General features: G+C 37.7%; 1 protein-coding gene across 2 annotated transcripts in view; it reads left to right on the top strand.

Moving 5' to 3' along the window:
* BARD1 (BRCA1 associated RING domain 1) overlaps positions 1 to 25238 on the top strand; it is a 63706-nt gene that overhangs the window by 10276 nt on the left and 28192 nt on the right. For both annotated transcript variants that reach the window (XM_038422419.2, XM_043505702.1), the window contains 3 exons: positions 7178 to 8214; positions 18785 to 18865; positions 20293 to 20465. In XM_038422419.2, the coding sequence (XP_038278347.1) occupies positions 7178 to 8214; positions 18785 to 18865; positions 20293 to 20465 (1291 nt within the window). The remainder of the gene's footprint in view (positions 1 to 7177; positions 8215 to 18784; positions 18866 to 20292; positions 20466 to 25238) is intronic.

The following is a 25238-nucleotide window of genomic DNA, read 5'->3' as shown; positions in this document are numbered from 1 at the left end:
GGCAAGCATTGTCATATCCTATTCTCTACATTTGTGAGAGCATGTAATGTTCTAAGGCTTAATTCTTCAGTGAGCCCTATACAAGGTGATCTCATTGTGGGTTCAGGGTTCTTTTCACTCACCGTCCTCATGTTGTTGCCGTCCTATATGTAATGTGTCCAGTAGTTTTCAGATTAGGTTGTTATACATGTGAAATCTTATGCTTTCTGCTTCATGATGGGGAGGGAGGCAGGCAAGTCTCAATTCTCTTGGATTGTCAGAACCAGAGTGACACAACTGTACCTATTTTCTGTTGTGAAAATCTGTCATTTCTGACCATTGTGGTAGTGACTGCTACAAAACTGCAGAGTTGCTGATCTGGGATTTCCCTTCCATTATTTCCTTACCAAACTTTTGGCTGAATGACAAAGAAGGGAAGATTGAGGCAAAATGATTGTAGGTGAGTCTCTTGAGTAGTTATCACATTTTAGAAAACACTCATTTAGCTGTCAAATACAAATGAGGTACTTTTTCCCCTCATTGCTTATTTCCAATATTAATCTAAATAGAAGATTCTCCTTTATCAACCAGATTCCCTCAAAAGGTTCACATCACAATCACTTCTATGGTAGTCCTTTTCTGACATCCAAACATTGGATTGTGATATCACTGAAGCAGCGAGGCTAAAGGATGTCCAACAGTAATAAAGATTTTTCTTATGCTGCTGAAATCTCTGGGTAATCAAAAGCTATGAATAAGATAGAAAATGTGGATGACAGTTTAATAGGGTTAGGGAAAATATTTAAGTGTGGTATAAGAGTACACACTTTAAGAGTATAATGGGAAAGGAGGACTTTTGAAGTGATTGGCTTAAGGCACTTTTATATAGTGTTGAAGAATAATAGTCAAAGCTGAGAAGCAACCTTTTGTGGTTATCGAGTGAACTTTAATGGTACTCCAAATGTCAAAGTGAATGGAGAAAACCATGCATGAGGTTCTTTTGGTCTGAAGTGAAGTTTCCCTATATGGTGGCTTTAATTACAAGAAGAATGGAATAAAATGTATTTTAAAATAAGGATTATGCAGTGCAGTGGAAACCAGAGTAACAGATGAAATATTTTCTTGACATTATTTTAAAGGTAAATGTATTCAGCTTTGAGAAACCTGAGCTTTATTGTGTCTAATCTTTTTTTTTTTTTTTAAACCACTACAGTATTTTTACAAGCAATTTTTCAGTACTACTGCAGCAGGAGAGTGCTAAAATTTAAAATGATGTGGTGGTTGATTTTTCCATTTTTGGAGGATTCCTCCCTTATTAAGTATTAGTGACCTTTTATTAATCTCTCATTCCTGACTTAAGGAAAAAACAGTTCTTGAGGGATGTTGATAGTGTATTGTCATAGATGCTATGGATGACATAACTAGGTGACTAGGCTTGATCAAATGAAACTAAAAGCATTATTATGCTACGTCTAATGATGAATGATAGAAGGCTGCAGGAATTGAAGATTTACAAATTGTGGTAATCTAAGTTGTTTTGCCACTCCTGCTCACGCTTGGAAATTAGTCACTGCCTGTAGATGTGCGTCTAGTGGAACTACCTCACAAGTGTTAAGTATGTCTTTGCAGGATCAGACCTTTCTGTTTATGATGGTAATTTGCACAATACAGATCAATGTATTTTTGCATGGTTCCAGATGGATTACTAAAGACAATACAAATAACAATTATAGTAAAGCCACAAAAAAAGTAACCCTTCATGCCGAGGCTTACTTTCAGCCACATTTTTGTCCTGTGGCAATAAGAAATGGACAAATTTCTATTTTTGTGGTTTTGCCTTTTGCATTTTTTGTGCATGTAGCAAGGCAAATTGAGCAAGTCAGCATTCTGCTTCCACATGTGTATGTGGAGTAATTTTGGAAGGGGCCTTCTCCATGTAATTGAGGATGGGTGGAAATCAGGAGCAAGCTGTCTTTGCAGGCAGAGATTTGGTAACACCAGCATGGACAAAGATGAGTTTTGGGCCAGTCTTTGTGAGTGGAGGGCAGGAAGGTGGTTATGCTGGAAGGCGTATCAGACTCAACTATTGCACATGGATGCCAATCCAGGAAAGTACTTAAGTGTGTTGGGGGACCAGCTGTTTTTGAGAGAGCCTGCAGGACACACAGAAAAAAGTGTCTGTTCTGGACTCCAGCTGTGGGAGCCTCAAGTGAAAAACTGGGTCATCAGGGCCCTATTGTCCTTGTTGCTATAAAGGCACCTAGTCTGATAACCCTTGCTCTGAAGAGTCTCCAGTCTAAATAGACAAGATGGGGGGATTGGGAGAAAGGGGTTTTTTTTTTTTTAACCCTCATTTTAGTTATTAAGCGGCCTGAGATCTGAGGCAGAACTAGGGGTAGGACCCATGACTGACTTCCAGTCCAGTGTGTTAAATGATAAGACCAGCCTTTGTATGCAGTGTAACTGTAGCTGTGTCAGTCCCAGGATATTAGAGAGACAAAGTGGGTGAGGTAAAAATATATATAAATAAATTTTTTTTTGGACCAACTTCTGTTGGAGGGAGACCATCTTTTAATATTTACACTTGGGATCCTGCATTTGGAGCCAGTCTTAAGCAACATACAAGAAAGCAAAGTAATCAGATCTCTGCAGACTTTTGTTGCCCTTGAGTATAAGTGCCTGGTAGTATGTACACCTAAATGGAGGACTTTCATTTGTTGGATTTGTGCTCGGCTCTCTCTTTCTCTCAAAAAAGTGCCTCTCTTTAACCACCTTTTTTATACCACAAATATGGAGAACAAATCTGCAGTTGTAAAGTAAGATCTACATTGTCTAGACTTGAATCTACACATCTTAAAAGAAAAATTAGTTAATATTGGAATTGTGTTATAAGAAATAGCCTGCAGGTGGCAATACAGTTATTAAATGTGTTAATGGGACAGTTAAATTTTTAATTCACATGTAATTTAATTCAAAATTAGAATACCTTAAGAATCTATCTTGTTTAGCCAGCATTGAATCTATGATGCTGCTCCTTAAACAATTAAAGTATTTTATGAAATCTTGAATACAAGTAATTGCGACATAGTAAGGGCTTGATTATACCCATATAGGGCACAAAATGTAACATATAATAGAAAATCAACTACTGTGCCTGCCTACCAATTTCCATCTTTTCTATCTGTGCATGAAAGCATGCCATATGTCTAGTAGAACTGCACCTTAACTGCATTCTTGACTTGATGTTCTCTAGATTTGTACATGTACTCTCTGTATATTATGAAGAATTGAATTTTTTGAAGACGTCTCCTAGAACTACAAAAATGTTTCACTACTAACCCCTTCACCTGAAGTATTGTGTATGTCGCTGCAGTTGCTAATAATGACTTTTATTTGACTTTCAATACTCTTCTCCCTTTCCCAAAATACAAAAGTCCTCTTCTCCACTGGGAAGGAGGAGATAAACTGCTCCTCTGAATTATTATCATTAATAGCTCTGTCATCCCCCATGCAAGACTTTTTTGTTTCACCATTTTTGACAATCCCCTTTTCAAGTGAACCTTATTACCTGCATTTACTAGAAAGTATATAATTAGTGTAATTAAGGTGGGTAATTAGGAAGAACTTGTTGAATCATGGACATAATGTATGGTATACTAGAGATAAAGAAGCCTGATTTACAGTAATACTTTTCAGAATTAGCTTCTAAATACTTCAGTAGATTTTTTCAGTTCAATGTACTTTAAAGAGAAGAGATTGTCATAAATTTTCTTGACAACCATTTATAGATAATTTTATCTTATTCTTCAAAACACAATATACCTTAGACTAATAGTTACATTGAGGTTTTTTTAAATTCTTTCCCTTTTATATATAAAACCAGACTTTACAGGTGTTGGTCAGATCCTGTTAAGCACACGTTGATGCTGGTGGGCAGCAAAAGAGATTAACTTTGATTATCCTTTATAGATCACAATTTAGTTTCTGATATTTTGATGTGGTGGTAAACGTATCGGATGCCTTCCGTAACAGATTACATTGCATTTTGTGTGTGCTGTGACATTTTTCATAATAGCTAAAGATGAGTATTTGAATAGCTGGAATTTCTCTCTCTCTCTCTCTCTCTCTCCTCCCCCCCCCCCCCAGTGCTGAATACTTAACTTTCAAAATAATCATTCTTCAGTGAAGGCACTAATGTTGCACAGATGGTACCAAAGCACTTCCCTTTGATTTTTAATAAGGGACTAGTTTGTCAAAGAGATTTCTCAACTTCTGTTCTGAAACCCATAATAGAGAATAATTTGAAAGACACACAATGTGCATCATTATATTCCTTTGATGTAGATTAATGATAGCTAAGACACATTTTCTAATTGCTTCTTTTTCCTCTACAGTTTATTATTGCATTACAGAAAAAACTTGAATATGGAGTTATTTAGCGATAAGTTTCTCTGTACCTCATAATATTTTTGTCTGGTCTGAATCATTTTACAATCCACAGAATTGACTTCTGTTAAATGTCAGCATTAAGAAACTTGGTTTTATTATGTGAAAATAAACCAGACTTTGTGAATAGAGATGATTCTGTTAATTTATCTTGTATATGAATATTGTGTTTAGCATATAGGTAATCAAGACCAAATTTGCTGGAGTTATTATAGGCTGGTTTTAATACAGGTACAGTGTTGTTGTTTTTTTTTTTTTTACATTGTAAATGCTTTAGGTAATCCAGAATTAGCAAATTCTGCTGTGTTGATCTGTCCTATTAAATAGATAATTTTTAAATTTTGGGGTGAGATTTATATAAGTGGAATTAAGAATTAACTTTTAAACACATACAACTAACTTTCTTCTTTTACATTAAGGTGCAAATTGTGTAAACTTTTTGTTTCTATCTTGGAAGCAGCATATGATTCCTTTGGATCAAAATCTACTTGCAACTTTTTCTGACGGAGGCTTAATTGAGTGTTCTTACTTATTGTAATGGCTTCTGTATAAATGACTGTGAGAACTTCGTTTTTGTAGCTAATATACAACTCTTAAATTATAACATAGATCCATGTGAATGTCCTTCTGCAGATAGAATAGAAGGAAATCCATTGTCTTCCTCCCCTACTGAACACATGTTAATCTGGGATGGGGTTACAGAAAGGAGGAGTTGAGGGTTCAGTGTCTCAGGTGTGTCTCCTCTTTCTCCCAGAACTCTGAAATCCTCTGCAGCTGTAGATGGATCACAGAATATCAGGGTTGGAAGGGACCTCAGGAGGTCATCTAGTCCAACCCCCTGCTCAAAGCAGGAACAATCCCCAATTTTTGCCCCAGATCCCTAAATGACCCCCTCAAGGATTGAGCTCACAACCCTGGGTTTAGCAGGCCAATACTCAAACCACTGAGCTATCTCTTGCCCCCTAAAAAGGAGTAGAGTTGGCACTTGTCCTAATTGTCTCTTCTCCCGGCATGTGAGAGTCCCTAAATAGGTAGGAGAGTGAGTGTTGTTGCTTTTTTCCAATAGCCAGGTGGAAAGATTCACCTGTAGCTGATACTACTAAGCAATGGTTTTTCTGAAAGATGAAGCTTCTGGAGAGGATCCAGGCACAATACCTTGTAAGAGTCTAGTAATCCCCTTCCTAAAAGCTAGGTAGGTGGCTACATTTCTATGGCTCATCTTTTATATTGGCCTGTGGCTAGTAGGTGTCTGGAAATCTGGGAGTACTCAAATTTTCTCAGAGTATAGACCACTTTTAATAGTCTTTTGAATGTATCTCCTCCTATTAATCATGCAACATCCATATAGCAACTAAAGCAATTGCTTATAAAAAAAAATACTAGGAAAGTATTCAGTGTATTTTCAGCATTCTTTTAATGCAACTAATCTAAAATTGAGGAGTCCGACTTCCATGTGACCAGCCAGCCCTCTGTTTACTGTCAGTAGTCCACAGATCAGTTTGAGAATCTCTGTAATCCACACAAGTTGTACATCTGATGCATAACTTGCTGTGCAAATGTTTAATTGTATTAATATTGCTTTAGAATTTGTACTACTGAAAGATAGTGCCTGTCATCACGATATCTCTAGGACTTGTCTTATTGTGCTATATGTGTAAAACTAATCTGGGCTGGTACAAAATCTCTACACACATGGACTCTTGCAAATTTATTTAACTCTTGTTCTCTAGTCCAGTGCTTCTCAAGCTATCTGATGTGGGGGACTGGAAATTTTTTTTCCCAGTGTGTGCGCAGATGGGCAGCCGATGGCTCGCGGACCGGCATCGGTCCGCAGACCACCACTTTGAGTAGCACTACTCTAGTCCATAGAGATGAATGATAGTTATATCAAGGTAAATATTTTAGAGTAGATTCTGCTAGTTGTGTAAACAGTGAAGACAAGATGAAAGTAAATATCTGCATTTTATATTGTGCATCTGTTTGCAATCAAGCCATTCCTTTTTTATATACAATTGTTAAAACAAAATTGGATCTGAGATCTTTATAAAGGCTAACTAGTTACAGGATTTGTCTCAATTTTAACTTTCCATCAAACCCATTCCTTAAAGTAAGTGGGGAATCTATAATGCTGTAGTTGCCTATATACTGTAGCTATTACTGGATATTTAAATGATCAGCTAGCCTGAGGTTGTATTGTTTTTGAAGTAAATCTCAGCCTAATGCCGTATGTTTCTCTTTTTTTTTTAAACTGAATCTCCAGATATTTAACTACACTTAATTGGAGGGATAAGTAGGGTAATTTAGCTAAGGTTAGGAAAGCCTTCTATCTTGAAATATCATTTTTGAAGATTATTGGAAATACTTGTTTTGGTGTTTTACTACTATACTGCAGAGTTTTAGGTCAGATCTGTCTTTGCAATTTTTCATGTGAATTTTGTTAAAAGTGAAATTATCTCAAATTCCTTTCTGTTGGAGAGTAGGAAAGTAGCATGCCTGTCTGGTATCCATAAACTTACTACTGCTTGAGTTAGCGTGAGTACTGCTACTAATTCTAAAAATAGAAGATGTGGAGAAGACAAAATTATGGCTGGAAATTTAATGCAGTAAAATAGAAGTAATACGTTTATTACAATCTCATAACAGGTTTCCATTTTTAATATTCAGAATTTTGATTTACAGTTATATTTCCAGAATGGTAAACAGATGATCTTGGCCTTAAAGCTCATTTTTAAAAATCCCTGTCTCCTACCAGATTCTGTAGAAGACTTGTTCGCATCAGTAGGTCCTGATCATGAAACAAGAAATAAGAAGAGGCAGATAAAAATGTGGTTCAGCCCACGCAGTAGGAAGATCAGATGTGTGCTAAACAATAGTTCCCTTCAGAAGCAGAATCAGCTGGTGACTAATGGTGGTAGCATTCACCAGGGCCCATCTTCTACTTTTGACTTCCTTCCTTCTCCTCCTCAAGAGAAGCCTTCCAAGATGACCAAGGAACCACCACCACACAGATCGAAGAAAAAGCTGAAGAAAAAGAGTCTAGCACACATCAACCAAGTATGGGGTATAGAGAAGGAAAAGCAGAAAAAGGGCAGTGGAACTGAAGGGGAGACCCAAGATGAATTTAAAGAAAAGTCTGTGACCTTTTGCAGCCAGCCATTAGTTTTATGCAGTCCCGAACCAAATAATATGGAAGAGACAATAGGACAGGAGTCTGTAATGGAAACCGACCGTAAGGATGGAAGTGAGTCCCACTTGGAAATGGCCATACGAGTAAAACCCACAGAGGATAAAGATAGCTCTGCACAAGTTAACACAGTGAATGGTTTTAATACAGAGAAACCTCTGCCATCAGAAAATGAAATTACTCCTTTAAAGCGCAGAAGGCAGCAATCCATATCCCCCACTGTATGTCATTCTAAAAGACTGAGAAGAAGTGACCAGAGTGCTGATACACACTCAGTCAACCAAGGTGTTTGCAATCCTGCGGTAACTGCCATGAGCACTATTAAAATCTCTCCAACTATTAAACATGGAACTCCAGTTCATATCTCCTCTCCTGCATTTAAACTTACTGGTGGCACTGTATCAAAGACAAGAAGCTCTGCAATTTTTCAAGAAATAAATAGCCCTTCACTTTCAAAAACTCCCTCTACCCCATTCATTTCAAATACTCATAATCAAATGGAAACCACACGCAGTCCTTCCCTCTTGAAGAAGTCTCCTAGTAATAACAGAACTACCAAAAGGAATCACAGAGGAGAGACCTTGCTCCATGTTGCTTCAATCAAGGTAGGACTTTCTTATTCTTCTGGTGTGAGACAATGATTCAATGGTCACTTTAAGACAAGTGCAAATGTTTTTCAGACTGTCACTTTAAAATTGAAACATTAGTTCCATATCTCATGTTTTTCTGGGGCAGGGCCAATTTTTATGGTTTTGCTGTTGTATAGATCACCAAGTGTAATGAAGGTATGTCAACACTGCAAAAACAAACCAAAAAAAAGCCTTATGGCAGTGAGTCTTGGAGCTGGAGGTCAACTGACTCAGCCTTGTGGTATGGAGCTACAAAGAGCAGTGTAGATGTTCCCACACAAGTTGGAGCCCGGGCTCTAAGAGTATGTCTACACTGCAATTAAACACCCATGGCTGGCCCATGTCAGCTCAATCCAGCTTGGGCAAGAGCCTGTTTAATTGCAGTATAGACATTCAGGCTCAGGCTGGAGCCCAAGGTCTGGAACCGTTCCCTCTTGCAAGGTCCCAGAGCCCGGGCTCCAGCCCGAGCCTGAATGTCTACAGCATAGTTAAACAGCCCTGTAGCTTGAGTCAGCTGGCATGGGCCAGCTGCAGGTGTTTAATTGCAGTGTAGGCATACCCTGAGACCCATCCCCTTTGCCAGGTTTCAGAGCCCGGGCTCCAGCCCAAGCGGAGACATCTACACTGCTGTTTTCAGGCCCACAGCGTAAGTCCTGCAAGGCTAATTCAGTTTGCCCTGGCTCTGACACTCTCTGCGGTATGTTCTCCCCCCTGCCCCCCCCCTCCTTTTTTTCCAGTGTAGAAATACTGTGGGTTCTCCAAATTGACGTCAAAGGTGTGGTTCTTGTAGGTATTACCCTTGGAGATTTCAATGTGTACTCCAACATCTGCTAGAATGGTCTGCAATGACTTCCAGAAAGTGATATTTGTCTAGGCTTTGTTGGAAAGATATTGTATAGGCCAAAAAGTTGAATGTGTGATTGACGTTGTCATTGGGTTTATTTTGGATATTTCAAGTCTACCCTGCTAGGTGGCCTTAACAATTAATTGGTTGGCTGTTCAAAGAGCACATCAACACTGGAGCTAGATTATTTAACTATAATTAATGTTGCATGAGACTACCTGAATACTGGTATTGCCTAGGTTTTGAGATCTTGACTTTACAGCACTAATAATAATCTTCCAATATCACTTTTTAGATGGACTTTTTATGGTTTTCTTAAACAAAATTGAAAGCAAAAATTCAGTCATAACTGTTTGATAGACAGAGGTAGATTGCTGCATATCAGGATTTTTGTACTGTGTTCCTGTCTCTGGGAGGAATGGGGATGATCTGATGGTTATAGCAGGAGACTGAGAGTTAGGATTCCTGGATGCAATTTCATTTTTTTAATGATGCTTTGCAGTTACACAGTGCTCATTCATCTGTGATCAAACCTGCCAATTTTCCTGACTTTTTACAGTCATAGAGTCCCTCTGTCAGCTTCTGCGGTGTTACAGTGGCATGCTCCTATTTCTTTAAATGGATTTTTCCTCTCCCTTGTTGCTGTGTGAAAGACCAACACAAACAGGAAAAACTGTCTGTACTTAGTTAAATGTTTCCCCCTGGGTAGTCATTGTTGTCAAATTCACTAAATAAACAAGAAGAGGAGGGATATTTTTTTCATTCTCTTTTTGGCTATAGTAATCATAGGTGTTATAATAGCAGCTAAAACAGTTTGACATAAATGACCTTTTTAAGTTCGTGTCCTCTTAAGAGGGTGTTTTTTGTTTTCTGTTGTACAGCTCCTCAAGTTCTCTTTCAGGGGGATCAGACAGAGAAGTATCAGATATGGAAAATTTGGTAATGTTATCTGAGGTCATTTCAAAGAACTTGTGCTTTGTGCATTAGCACTTTAAATATATTTTATACTAAATCTTACATAGAAGAAATAGTCTCATCAATAAAATGCCTGTACCTCTAGAATTGATATACCTGTAAACATCCTGACATTGATACACAACATTTTTATTTGTAGAGTCAAAGAATTTTCTTGATAAATAACTGTTTTCTTCCTTTCATGGAGGCATTATAGCAATTTTCACCTGCTGCTTAGAAACAATTCTTCCATTTGATTAAATGGAAGTAGAACCTATGGGTTATGAGTACAAATCCTCTGTTTGAAATCATTTATACTTAATTAGTCATGGTAGAGAAAATTATATACTGTAGTTAGTGACTTGAGAGCTCTAAGGATGGTCCTGCTATTACCTCAGTTCACAAATTCAGCATACTCATCTTTTATTATTAAAATGCTGCTTTCAAACTATCCCTGTATATTTCCAGGAGGATTTTTTAAAGGGGTGCTGTCAGGATTGATGGTCCAATTTTAGGACCATTTTATCTTAACAGCTTTCCCACACTTTTCCTTCAAGATTGCAGTATGTTCAATGTATTTTTGAGATGGGAAAAGAGCAGCTTTATTGTGAGATTCATAGTAAACTAAGAGAAGCCAATAAGGTGCAATTATCAAGGTACAGTTTTCTTGATGTTTATAGTCAGTGAGCTAAAAATGGAAATCTGCTGCTGTTCCTCATTAGTACTGGTACAATTTTTCTCAATTTTCTTTATTTGCATTAAAAAAACCACCCAGTATTACTAATTATTGGTTTAATTAGATGGGGCTTCTCCGTTGCCCTAAAATAGAATGTGACTGCCTTTAAGTTCAACAGCTGATAAAAGGGAGAATGATCTTGTGCTGAAGACATGCAACTCAACTGAGAAGATCTGGGTTCAATTCCCAGGTCTATCACAGATTTCTTGTGTGACCCAAAATGACTAGTTTAGAGTATGTCTGCACTGCAATTGGAAACCTACGGCTGTCCCATGCCAGCAGAATTGGGCTTGGGGGGGCTTTGGCTAAGGGACTGATTAATTGCAATGTAGACATTCAGGTTGGACCTTGAGCACTGGGACTCCCCCACCTCGTGGGGTCCTAAAGCCCACACTTCCTCCTGTGCTCAGAGATCTACACTGCAGTTAGATAGCCCGAGCCCTGCGAGTCCAATTCAGCTGGCACAGGCCAGCCTGGTTTTTAATTGTAATGTAAACATACCTTTTATCTCTCTGTGCTTCACTTTCCCTTCTGTAAAATTAAGATAATACTTTTTCTTCCACACTTGTCTCATGTATTTAGACTGTAAAATCTTGAGGGCAGGAATATCCTGTATTAAGTGTGCATACTGCTGCTAATGCAGTGCTCTAGGAACCCCTGTAATGCAAGCTGTGGTGTATCTAAAACTCTTAAAATTACAAGCTATGCTTTAAGTTTTAAGGGGTTTTCGAGTCTTGGTTGAAGGCAAGAGTGCACATAGGGAAGCATGTGATCTGGGTCTTCAGCAGTCGATCTGTAAAGAGCCAGGTGGGCTGAATTATGCTTCTCTGTTTTAGGGCACAGCCTGCTTCGTATATGTGTGTTTTGATTCTTGTGTTTTATGGTTCTGGATTCAAAGAAGTAAAGTAGTGTTATCTTGCAACCTTTCAGCAAGTGTTTTTTTTGTGGGTGTGGGTGTGTACAGTGAACATAACACAAACAAAAATGGGAATTGACTTCTCAGGTAAATTAGGCTAAATTAGAGAATTTTAGACTATAATACATGTAAGGTAGCCCAGTCAGCGATTTTAGTTCCACAAGCAGAATGAGTTTTTCTCAGTCTTTCTAACATTGTTTTCCTGATTTCTTCATTCACCCATGTTTGTCAAATTGTCACTGTAATGGAAAGAGTCTTATTAAAAAAAAAAATCAGAATTAAAACTAAATTCTCTGGGACTTCATTAATTATAAAATCCATGTTATTTTCATTAGCGTGTAGGCCCTAATACATTGCACTTAATGAAAGTTAATTGAGTTTCTCTTTTTTTGTCTTTTAAAAGAGATAATTAACAACATTATCAGGCATTAAAATTAAGTGTATTTTGCTATTCCAAATCAATCGAAGCTGGAAGAGTGTGTGGCTGTTTCCCATTTTACTACTTCTACTAATAATAAACATACTAAAAGCAAAATGGTTCTGAAAAAAGGTTATAGAGTGGATGAGCTTCATGCTGAACTGCATTCATAAATTAGAATGAATGTAGCTATTTGCCTAGTGAACTGAAATCATGTTTTTTATTACTCTCCATACTCATTAAAGGTAAAATTTCCAAGTAGTTAAAGTGCAAAATGTGGTCTTTTATACTTTTAAAATTATCTAAACGGTTGGGGAAAGCCCCACTCCATCACAATCCTCCCACATCTTAATTATCTAAATTCTTTTATTACCAAACATTAGATCAGAGAACTACTGCCCTTCATATGTGGTGATTAAAACACGGGAACTTGCACCTCTTGGCTTATAATTACCACAGGGTTTTAAATTTGGCCTGGAATTAGAGAATCCTGTAAAGATTTAAAGTTGATTATGTCCTTTTAAATCTAAGTGCTGTAGTAATACTAAGCAGACTATTGTAGACAATAATTTCCAGGTTTTTTCAAATGAAATTCACACCTGATGGCTTAAATGTATTTCAGACAAATATAAAAGCCTCATAACTACTTAAAATATTGAATTTAGAAATAAAAGAATTGACCATGATCACAGCAATCTTTCCCAAATATTAGTGCTGAATGTAAAATTGTTTCCAGTGTTCTACAAATATTGCTTTTTACAGTGCTCAGTCTCTGTGACTTGTTTTAGTTATGAGATGGGAGCTTAACTCTTCTTTGATGTTTTATATTACAAATATATGTGCTGAACCACCATGCTCATTTCTCACTAAATGATCTGCTGGTGAGGAAATTAATTTTAAGGAAATCAGAGGTGATTATTTTTTTTTAAAGTTTCAGTCAGAGCATTCACAATTACTATAAGTTCTCTAATTCCTTGTCATCCTATTTCTCCACTTAATACAAGTTATAAATAAGATGTGGGAAAGCAATAAGAGCTGGTGGGGGGGGGGGGAATTGGGTTGTTTAACAATCAAGTAGTTCAGTCATTAGATCAAGGTATTGGGTTCTTTTGTTTGACTTGCAATATAGTAAAATCACGTGGAGCTTTAGAAAATAGAGAGGGAGTAGAATTCTGTGGACTTATTCCCTGGTCTCAGCTTCAGTCTTCTTCACATGATACTCCAATTCTCATTGTACTTTATTTTTTCCACCCTGGCACTTAATATCGCCATTAACTGTAACTCACTGGTTATTATAAGGAAGCTGCAAAATATTTTTAATAGAAGTAGAAAAGGGGGGGAAATTTTATAAAATAGTTAAAGGGATGCTGGCTGCTTTTCTTAACCATCTGTCAGCACTAGCATTTGATACAATTGATATTAGGACTTGAAAAAATCCACTTGCCCATGCCAAATGGGAAGCTTTTCTGGGGAAGTGCCATCAGCATCTGCAGAATCTAAAGTTTTCATTAAAAAAGGGGAGGAGGGGAGCTGGGGGTGATGGCTTTGAAAATATTCTTCTCCTCGTAAACCAATGCAATGCTGTCTTCTAGATTTTCAGATAGGTGGCTCCAGTGCCTTTCATGCTGCTGTGCTGCTTGGAGCTTTTCCAACCTGCAGCATAGTGAAGGCTAACCGGAGCCGTGTAATTTTTCATTGCTGCTATTCACAATCTTGATAACAGCTTAAAATGGCCTTCCCTTGGTCTGTCTCCGGCAGATAATGGTGCCCGCACACCCTGTGATGGTTTTCTTCCTGCACATAAGCTAGTTATTTCTTTGGGGTGCTATTCACTCTTTAACACTAACCCCCCCACCTCATTAATTTACAATATCAGCTTTAGCTAGCTAACCTCTTTTCCCGTCTCAAACATATGAACATCAGGCGGTATCCTCCCAAGTAGGAGAATCCCAAGTCTTTCCAATAAATTTGTTGGGCAGAGGCCTATATTCTAAATTGACCAAGGTCAGAGAAGTCCAGCTCAGTGAGTTACATAAAATTACTCAAAGTCAGCAAAAGTGAGAGAGACTGACTGAATTAATACAGACTAAAAAGTCTACTTGTGTCACCCAAAGATTATTAAGATCATAACTAGTAAACAAAGGAGAATGGAGTCAGAAATTAATGGCCCAAAATTGGTGGGTTGGAAACAAAGTCTAATTGGTGGACAAAAGAGGGGATGGGCTATTCTGTCCGTTAACCCCCAGATCTTTTTGAAAGACTTCTGGGGGATCTAATGCTGAGAAATGGGTAGACTGTAACAAGTGAACTTTACCATCATTGCTGTTACCCCATCATCTGTTGGGACCCAAGAATCCATCATGACACCATTGGACATCTACTGTCCTGCTCCTGAGAAATGTCCTAAACTGACCAGGCAGGGCCAGAGAGATGGACCCAGATGACATAGCCAAAGCTTGTGGAGGTGGCAAAATCCTGAGCATCACCCAGAACATGAGATTTGGGTTTCTGCTGTCAGCCCCCGCATGCCATGTTCCTTCCTTGTCCATCTTTTTTTCTTTTCTGATCTCTCTTTTGCCTTTTGTTTAATAACTCTGGCTAAGCCACCCAAGAAAGAGATTTACAACACTGCTGTGAGCCTGCAACCAGAAAGGCAGCTCTAAGTAATGTCTTAAACAGCCTGATGTTGAGATGCTGATACAAGTTTGCCAGATCTCAGAATGGCTGGTAAGACTGTGTGCTGCACATGTTTCTCCACAGCCAGGGTTACAGATAAGTGTGAACACCACAGAAACTCCATTTTCTATCTTTGTGATTCTTTTCTATACCCTTTTGTGGCTATTTGTCCTTTTTTTTGTCGAAAGGAAGCAGGATCGGATTTCAACATCAGCTAAAGCCCATCTCAACTAACTTTTTTCTCTCTTCCCCAGATAACCATCCCCAGTTATTACCATAATTAATACTATTTAAAAGTGTGTCGTACAATGTTTTCCTTCTTAAAAAAACTGTATATAACTAAAAGGAATAAGAAATATTGTTAAAATGAAATTCTTACTTAGTACTTTACAATTCAGATGCTTTCTTTTTTCTGTACCTTTAATAAAAGGTTATTAAGGATAGTGCTATGGGACAAAACAGGCTGAGATGGCTATACTTGAAGCCCCAAATCATGTTTCAATGTTTAGTGTTATGTAATGACAGGGTCATGTTAACACTTTGACTCTTTGGGCCCATTTTTTCCATTAACCTTAACATAACAAGCCCTTGCTACTGTAAGCTCAAACAGGCACAAAATATTTTAGTAGTATCATACCTCAGTGCAAATATTGTGTGATAGATGGATTGATGACTTATCGTAGTGTCACAGAAACATGTAGAATCAAGCAAATAATTTTGTATCTGATCATGAGGAATTTAACTTACTTTTAAAATAAAAGCCAAAGCAAGTTTTCTGTGCTTTTTAGTTAAATGAGTACTAGATGGTACTCTTGAAACAAAAAATATATATAGATGGAGACTCCTGTTGTGTTTTCTTTACAGCCGGTGAAAACTGTCAAAGAATATTAAATTATTACTCATCTTCCTGATTCCTTCCAAATGGAGATGGACCATATATAGAATCAAATCCTCAATTGGAGCTCAATTCTGCCAGGTGTTGAGCACTCTGGCCCCGACCCAGCAAAATGCTTAAGGCACTTGCTTACCTTTTAAACGTGAATTATCCATTGAGGTCAATGCTTAAAGTTAATTATGTTGTTAAATGTATTATTGGAGCACTGTTGGGAGCTTGGAACCTATCAAGATTGAATCCCTAGTATTGCCAGTTGAAGATCTGTCCCCCCTATTTTTTCCTTGCATGTTTCTTTTTTCAACGAGTATTCACTGTGAAGTAGTTGAATGCATTTTCAGAACCTCTTAAAAGTTCAGGGTGCAGAAGACATAACTTCCATGAGTCTACTAACATGCCCTGTGGATGTAAATTTAATTTCTTTAATTTCTGGCTGTATTTCCTCTGTCAGTCTGTAGGCCATAAACAGCTTCCTTAATGCATCACTTCTAATCCTGATTGACAGTAGCTGTTCAGTCATTGTGCATATGTGTAATCAAAATGAAAGCTCCTCTCCCATTCCCTCCACTTTTATTGTGAATTGTAAGTGGTTAAAAAGAGAAGTTCAGCCTTGGTAACAAAAATGGATTTTTTTCTCATTTCCAGGAAAAAAAAAATCCCACTCAACTCCATTGTAAACTGAGAAATATAGTTTTCTAGTTTTACTCTAACCCTTTTTCATTCTGTATATGTTGACAGTACTTCTAGTTGTCCACAGCAGAAAAATTTTACTGTAATAAAAATTAAACTAGCATTTTATGGATTTGTAATATGAATGTTAATATTCTGAGCAGTTAATGTACCTAATGCCCAAAGCAGATTCAAATTATTTGTAACGGGTCTAAGGGAACGCTGCAAAAATATCAACCACTGTTATACATGTTTGAAAACTTAATAATTTTAAAAGAGAAGCTCAGATATCACTTACCATAGGTAATTCTTTTTATCCATGGGAAAAGCTCTGTTGCACTGATCGCTGTGTCCAGTGCCTGTTAAGATTTTCTCTTTGTACATGGTTTCCACTTGTCTCTTTCCTTGCGACCAAAAAATATTCTAACTAAAATAGTATATTCTTTAATTGCTTAAAATGTAACATTTTGCTGAGGTTGTGATTATAATGCATGGAACATATCTCTTTGTTATATAAATTCAGTTGACTGATATAAAGCCAGAGCTTTTCAGCATTTTATGTGAATGTTGAGTTAATATTTCTTTTATCAGTTGCTGGTTATTTTTCTGCTGATCAGAGTTCATTGTCTTGAAAGAGTTTTCTTTGGTTGTAAAGAATGAGGATTAATGCTATTCTACATTGTCTCGGAAATGATCCTTGATATCATAGAACAGGTTTGATGCTTTCTTTCATTTGGTTTATTACTGTGCTCAATTTTGGGCCTCATATTCGTTGTTCCTAAAAAAAGAGGTGAATTCTAAGTTATGTAGTGGGATAATGTTCAGGATCTCTTTTAGTTAATATACCTGATGGCATGAGAATTACAGCTATTGCATTGTGATTCAGGTATTAACTTCTTCCACAGCTTTTTGTTGAGAGAGAGAGAGAGAGAGAGAGAGAGAGCTGCTGGTTTTTAACCTTTTTGGGTTCCCTTACTCTGTTTTCAATAGATCTGCACTTGAAGCCCTTCCTTCTTTCAGCTTTCGCCATGGGGCAGGAGATTTTGTTTTATTCCATATTGTCTCTCTCTAAGTTTGCAGTTCTGTCTTCCACTTCCAATTATTTTTCTCTCCTTTCTTTGCCATCCGTGTAGCCTTAGGTTTCTTGGTACATGGAGTTCTTACTTCTCTCTTATGGTTTTTCCCTACCTTGTTTCTCTTCTATAGGTCCCCACCCCCCGTTCGTTCTTTCTTTCGTTCGTTCTTTCTTTCTTTCTTGCTTGCTTGCTTCCCTCCCTCCCTCCCTCCCTCCCATCTTAGGGTTTGTAGCTGGCAGTACAAATTTTGCCAAGGACAGTTTTAAGAAGACTTCCCTGGGGACTGTACCTTGACACGTGGGAAGCCTTATGTGTTCCAGTGACCGAGAGCTATGTTGGTGGGAGTTTTAACTCCTGGTAGGGCCATCAAGCTGGATAAGTGAAAAGATAGGGTCCAGAAGAACCGCAATCAACTGGCCCCCAAGTTGGGGTTGAGTGATAGGGCAATAATGTATTCTCATAAAAATATTAAGCGATAGAAGCACAACAAAGTAGCCATTCCAATGAACAGCATTATAGACAGGGGTGAAGGAGCCTTGTTCATGCTCTAAGCAATGCTCTAAGCACAGGTTCAGAATTCTAATAAGGAGGGAGTTTGGGAGCTGTTAAGTCACCCAACTTTAACCAATTTTATGTGTATTCTGGTCAATTGTAGGTGTTGTTTTTTGAGGTTCCTCCTTCTACTCCCCATAATTTCTTTCTCAGGCATTCCCCTTTCCTTCCTGTATTGCTTCCACCTCTGTGCCTAAGCAAAGCTTGAATATCTTGTCGAGTTCTGCCAGAATGGAAATGAAATTATGATGGTAGCATAACTGCCAATGATATAAGGGTGCTGGCAGTTTTAACATGCATAATAATTGAAAGATTAAATAGAAATACTTTCTCTTTGCTTTTTCTTTCAGTATTTTAGTTATGCAAGTTGGATGTTTCTAAGTCAGGCACACAAATTGGTTTCACTTGTGCATATTTCTAGCTAGTCATTTAGATTAGTTTGACAAAATTTTTGGTTTGAAGGACATGTACCTGGTCTTAATCTTTGCAGTCAGTCTTAGCCAATAGATTGCAGTCTGCACACACTTGTCCAGTTATGTATTCTGAATTATTTATAGTGCGTCAGATGTGCCTTATTCAGTCTGCTCCTGACTTAAATAAAGCTTTTAGGTGTTTGACTACACTATACTAATAAACTGTGTTATTTTCAAAAACAAAGAGTAAAAGTTTGTCAGGTTGACATTGTCTAAATGAAAGTCTTGATTTAATTGCAATCAAAATGATGCATCTTATTATTGTTCTCTCCTATTTATTTTTCTCTTTGTTCTATCTATCCTTCCTAAGATGTTTAGCAATGATTTTCCCCCCTTTTAGGGTGATGTATCAGCCGTTGAACACTTACTGAAAAATGGAGCAGACCCCAATGTTAAAGACCATGCTGGATGGACGCCATTGGTGAGTATCAACATTCTTCTGATATTTTCATTTCTGTCTGTTGTCCTTTCCTCCACACTTCCATTTTTTACAGTTTGTTCTTTCCCGCCCCTATCTTTATTGTATCCAAACATAAAGAAGACCGAAAGAATGAGTACTTATGGCACCTTAGAGACTAACACATTTATTTGAGCATTACAGACCTAAAAGTCGCAATTATTCAACAAAAAAAACTTCAGAAACCGACTCCAACAAGAAAGAGCAGAACTGGAATTAATCTGCAAACTGGACACCATCAAATTATGCTTGAATAAAGCCTGGAGTGGATGAGTCATTACACTAAAAAAACTATTTCCCCATGCTAATCTTCTCCTTACTGTTACTCACACCTTCTCGTCAACTGGGCCATCCTGATTATCACTACAAAAGTTTTTTTTTTTTTTCTCCTGCTGATAATAGCCCACCTTAATCGATTGGTCTCATTAAGAGTTGGTATGGCAACCCTCATTTTTTCATGTTCTCTCTCTCTGTGTGTGTGTGTGTGTGTGTGTGTGTGTGTGTGTGCGCGCGCACGCGGTCTCTATATCTTCCAACTGTATTTTCCACTGCATGCATCTGATGAAGTGGGCTTTAGCCTGTGAAAGCTTATGCTCAAATAAACTTGTTAGTCTCTAAGTTGTCACAAGTACTCCTTGTTCTTTCTGCTGATACAGACTAACACGGCTACCACTCTGAAACCTGTCATAAAGAAAACAATTATGAGAAATAGTCTTCCTTATGGCAGTGTGAGAGTGCTCTTCCTTTAGAATCATCCCACCTCTCATTAAGTGTCAGTGTTCTCTATCACTTTTACCATCATATTCACCTATGATTTCTTAAGTGTGCAAAATGATCTCTTTCCAGGTTAGAGTGCAAGCAGAGTTTTTTGTACGTCTTGTAAACTCTTATTGCCATTAGATCTGTAGTTCCCACCATTTTGGGTGCACATTAAATAGTGGAATTTGAACTTTGGTTACCAACAGGTATATCTTGGGTATATTTTTGTATTATTGCATGCTTGAATTTCATTAAAAAATTATAGGTAGTCAGTGCTAATCCCTTTTCATCTGCTGTCTTTTTCTCCCAAAGAGCATGTTTGACCCTAGTCGATAACTTGGAAGGCATTCTGTTATAGTCTTCTTTGCACACCAGGTGGTCTATGTTCAGTTCCTCTCTGCTCTTTATCAATGCCATGTTTGAAAAGATAATTACTCATGATAGCCATTGCATTGTCAAAATTGAATGGTGTCTCCATATCATGCTGCCAGTCTGAGAGATGCTATGAAAGTGAATGCATTAACTCATGGTGACAAATATTCATTATTAAAAAAACATTCTGTAATTTCATTAGAATTTTGTCTTTTTTTTTTTTTTTTTCCTGTGTGCTTCTTGTCAACATCACCGGCTAGCACGAGGCTTGTAATCACGGGCACAAGAAGGTGGTGGAGCTATTGCTACAGCACCGGGCATTGGTGAACACTACTGGGTATCAGAATGACTCACCGCTTCATGATGCTGCCAAGAATGGGCATATGAGCATTGTTGAGCTGTTGCTCTCACATGGAGCCTCCCAGGATGCAGTGTGAGTAGCTGTGCAATGTTGTTTTGTAATTGACGTCTTTATTTCCAAATTGATGTTGCTGGTGAAAGTCCAGGATGTAACATTGAGTAAATTTGAACCAAAGCTCTTAATACAATATATATGGTTTATTCAATGGGAGGGTTTTTTTTGTGTTTAATTACACAATGCCCCTTTCTAACTTGGATGTTATCTTTTTTGCTTATGATTCAGGATTGTCCTAAACTTTTCTTTATGAAGTTTGGAACAAATCACAAAGTTTGGGCTTTTTTTAAAAAAATAAATAAATAAAAAAAATTAGCATTTAAAAAAAATCTGAGTGCATAATGGAAATTATTACTGATATTTTAAAAAAGTACTTCCATTTTAGCTATGTATATTTCTGATGAGTTTGCTTTGATATGCATGTAGCAAACATCTGGAGTTATAAAGTGATTGATACTGACTCAAACACACAATATTTATTCATGGATTTATCTTTCTCATTGTCATCACATCAGTTGAATGAGATGCTGGGTTGTTCATGTCATGCTACAATGACAGTAGCATTGCTATTTGTATCAGCAGCTACTGTATACAGTCTGACAGGTTTGAGAGTAGCAGCCGTGTTAGTCTGTATTCGCAAAAAGAAAAGCAAGTACTTGTGGCACCTTAGAGACTAACAAATTTATTTGAGCATAAGCTTTCGTGAGCTACAGCTTACTTCATCGGATTAATTCAGTGGACTCAAAGCTTATGCTCAAATAAATTTGTTAGTCTCTAAGGTGCCACAAGTACTCCTCTCTCCTTTCTTTCTTTTCTTTTTTTTTTTTTTTTAAAGTTAGCCATACTGACAAATATATGACCATCTTTGGTCAAAAAGTCTCCTACTCATTTCAAATAAAAAAAATAGATTGAAGTCCAGTTCCATTCAAAATGTGAACTGACAAGACATAGTCTAGTGTGGATATAATCAATATTCTAATATTTATTGTAGCAACAACGATATCTGAAACAGTGTGATATGGGGTATCCAAGACTACATCCCCTCTAAAATCAAATATTTTTTATGAGACTGGCTACAGGTTGTATCAGCATACTGCCCTTAGTGGTACAGAAAAGGGCTTTGTTTGAATTTTTAAATGGGCAATGTTAATAACGGGGAGGCACTATGACTTCAGAATTTCCAGGGTATACAAAATTCATTTATAGTTTAAGTGGTTTTACAGATAGGTACCTAGCAAGAATTTTTAAATGTACCTTACCAAAGGCTTCTGTAAAGTGAGTGATGTCTAAGAATAATGATAATGCTAGATAATTCTCATGGGGTAATTTCTACTGTGATTTATTCAAACTTTATTAAAATCTTCTGGGTACAAATTTAGCATTCTTTGTGTTTCATCTCTTGCAAATGGACCTGCAAGTGCCATGGCAAGTGTTTAGTGTTATGCCACTTGGTAAGTGCCACAAAAAAGATTTAATTTTCCTGATCTTGTATAGTCCTTCTATATCTGTTGCTGAGATGCTATTGTGTAACACACAACGGTAGTAGTTTCAGAATTACATCAAAGATCTTTTCTTCCCATTTGGTAAAAGCAATTTGTCCTCTTACTCCAGTAGATGAAGTTACTCCCATGTTGTAATGTATAGAAGAATGCCACCCCTTCTATGATGTCAGGAGTAAGTCTTCAGTGTAATAGCACAGTGTAAGCTAGGTATTTTTCATCCGTAAATCCCAAAACACTTTACAAAGAGGCAATTATTGTTATTGCTATTTTACAGATGTGGAAACTGAGGCACAGAGAAAAGCTGACATTAAAGTTCAAACAAAACTTCTAAGTCGTAGAGATACTTCTCTTATAACGCTTGCTCTTACTCCCCACAATGAGACTCCTGCAGTTCCCTCTGCCTCACAGCTCTTCAGTTTTCTTTCCGGCATCCCTTGCTTCAATTTATTTTCAGTGAAAGCATGACATCACATAAATTCTGACTTTTCTAATTGCCTTTGTAGCAATATTTGTGACCAAGCTGGTAATATAGAGGTTCAAAGCTCCTTATTGATCAAGGCAGGATGGTTTCTTAACACTGAGTTGATAATCCCATTATCTTTCACACTATTTATGTACACATCTGCCATGGGATTTCTGTCACTATAAGCCAGGTTTTTGAAAGGGTAGAGATTTAGTACTGAGTTTTGAGCAAGATCTGAAGTTTTACTAGCTGCTTAAGAGTCTAGAAGGATGCACAACTTTAAATGGAAGAAGTTTGTGGTCTTAGCCTGTACTCAAACTGCGTGGCTGTTTTCTTCCTCTCAGTTCATCTGACTAATATTCCAGTTTTCTACTAGTTTTTGTTCATTCCCATCTCCCCAGGCTCTTGAGAAGCTTAAAACTTCCTATTAAAGAGAGCACTCTTTGACATGGGATATAAGTGGTTCTTAATTAGCTGATTAACCTTTTAGAGCCACATAAAAGCCTGAATAATCATCAGTTTTCCTGTATCTCTTAGCCCACTAAATTTTGTCCACATGTTAAATGTGTTCAAACCGTATTTAGGCCCCCCATATAAATATATTCATCATTAAGCAAAATGTGGCTTTTGCAGTCAAACACTTTTATTTTGAGTGCAGAATTATGTAAACCCAATATTTCCTTTTTAACAGTGTGTTTTAGTAATTTGGGGTGTTAGTGTGTTAGAATAAAAGTGATGCCTGAGTTGAATTTAGGGTATTTCTACATTTGAGAGCTGGAGCTTGAGAAGACATACCTGCACTAGCTTTGATCGAGCTAGCACAGTAAGAATAGAGTGTAGCCATTGGGGCACAAGTGATTTGTACCTGGCATCTTGGGCAGGCACATACTTGGGATGGCTAGCTCCTGCCACTGCTTGCGATACTATGACAACGCTGTTTAGCTCACTAGCTTGAACAGAGCTAGTGCAGGTATATCTTCTCCTGCTCGAAGTGTAGACATAACCTTAGAATGCTAGTTTTGAAATAGTTTTATATGAAACTTTGTAAAAAGTGTACTATAAAATATAGTAACCTAGTTTAATACTGCTTTTTAGGTATTTAGTATCTAATTTATGCTAGTGCTTTGAGTTCCCAACTGAGATGAGACCCATTGGTTAAATTCTGTAGATATACATGGTAAGACCTGAAATCTTATGCTTTGTCTGCCCTGTCTGTTTAGATTGTAAAAGAGGAAGGAAGTCCTTTTATCCCCATTTGACAGATGGAGAACTGAGGCAAAGACTTGCCAAAAGTCACACAGGAAGTCTGTGGTCATGCCAAGAATTAATATTTCAGCTGTCCATATACTACTCTCTCTCTCTCTCTCTATGAGTTTTTGTGAATTTTTAAAATTTTACTTTTCAAACACCTTTAAACAGACATCTGATATACCGTATAAGTAAACTTCACATCTAGTACATCTCACCTCAAAAATACTGTCAGATTTTTATCTCTATGATTTAAGTATAGGAAATAGCTTTACTATAAAAGGGAGTGTGTGTACATATTTTGTAGGATGAGAACACAGATCAGAATTGTTTTCATTTCCCAGAAGACAAATCATAGGATTTCAATTTTCCTTGGCAATACTGTTTTGAAAATCTGCAAGATTAAGCAGTTAGAGCATTTTCTTTGCTGTTTAATTTTTTTCTGACTAAGAAAGATACGAACTGCAAATGGAAAATATTATATGGACCAGTGGACCTATTAATTGCCTGGCTGGTCTAGTTAATTTTTTTAAGTTAATCTCCTACACATTTATGTTTTCATGTGTTTGTTCTCTTGAGTTCTGTCTTTTTTTTCCTTGCTTCACAGCAAGCCAAGTGACTTGAAAAATTAGATCTATTGCATTTGCAATTTCACAGTTGTTCATAAATGCTTTCACTCAAATGGGCTATCTTGCCAGTTCCTCATGCACAATAAGTTTAGCATTGGTAAAAATTGTCTCATTGCCTTATTTCTTTTAGGTGTGTTTTAGCCTTCATCCAGTGGGTGCAAGTTTGAGTCTGAACAATCCCAGGTAAATGGGAATATTTTATTTAGAGGTAGATGTGCCTCTAGGTGCAGATGTGAGCAAGGCATGGGCATATACTGCTCCACCCCATGAGCATCCCGGATCATATTGTGCCTCAGATGCTCCTCAGACACAATTCCTTCCTTGCTTTCCCCTTCCTTGAGTGCTGCTGGAGGTATGTATTAATTTGCTTGTTGCCCTGTACCAGCAGCAAATCATAACTCTTCTCAGTCCCAACCCAGCTTAGTTAGTGCTGGCTGATGCATTGGGGAGCAGAGCCAAGGCTCTACCCATTCCCCATCCACCTACTCCCAGGGGGAATAAACAGACCTGTTTGTTTGTGAACTCCCAGATTCAAAGTCTACACAGCCAATGCCATAGTGTAAGAAGAGGGTTCTTACCGTTCACTATATAGCGTAAGTATGAATAGTGAATGAGTTACTCACAAGTGAAGGTGTTTGGTGGTGATCGGGGACACTCTCCTCAGGGGGACTGAGTCATCTATCTGCCGCCCTGACCGGGAAAACCGAGAAGTCTGCTGCTTGCCAGGAGCTAGGATTCATGATGTGACGGAGAGACTGCCGAGACTCATCAAGCCCTCGGATCGCTACCCCCTTCCTGCTTCTCCACGTGGGCACCAATGATACTGTCAAGAATGACCTTGAGCGAATCATTGCAGACTACATGGCTCTGGGAAGAAGGATAAAGGAGTTTGAGGTGCAAGTGGTGTTCTCGTCCATCCTCCCCATGGAAGGAAAAGGCCTGGGTAGAG

The sequence above is a fragment of the Dermochelys coriacea genome, chromosome 11 (genome assembly GCF_009764565.3).
Source record: "Dermochelys coriacea isolate rDerCor1 chromosome 11, rDerCor1.pri.v4, whole genome shotgun sequence".
NCBI classification, from domain to species: domain Eukaryota; kingdom Metazoa; phylum Chordata; order Testudines; family Dermochelyidae; genus Dermochelys; species Dermochelys coriacea.
The sequence above is the reverse complement of the archived record's forward strand: the minus strand, read 5'-3'. Positions and strand labels throughout refer to the sequence as shown.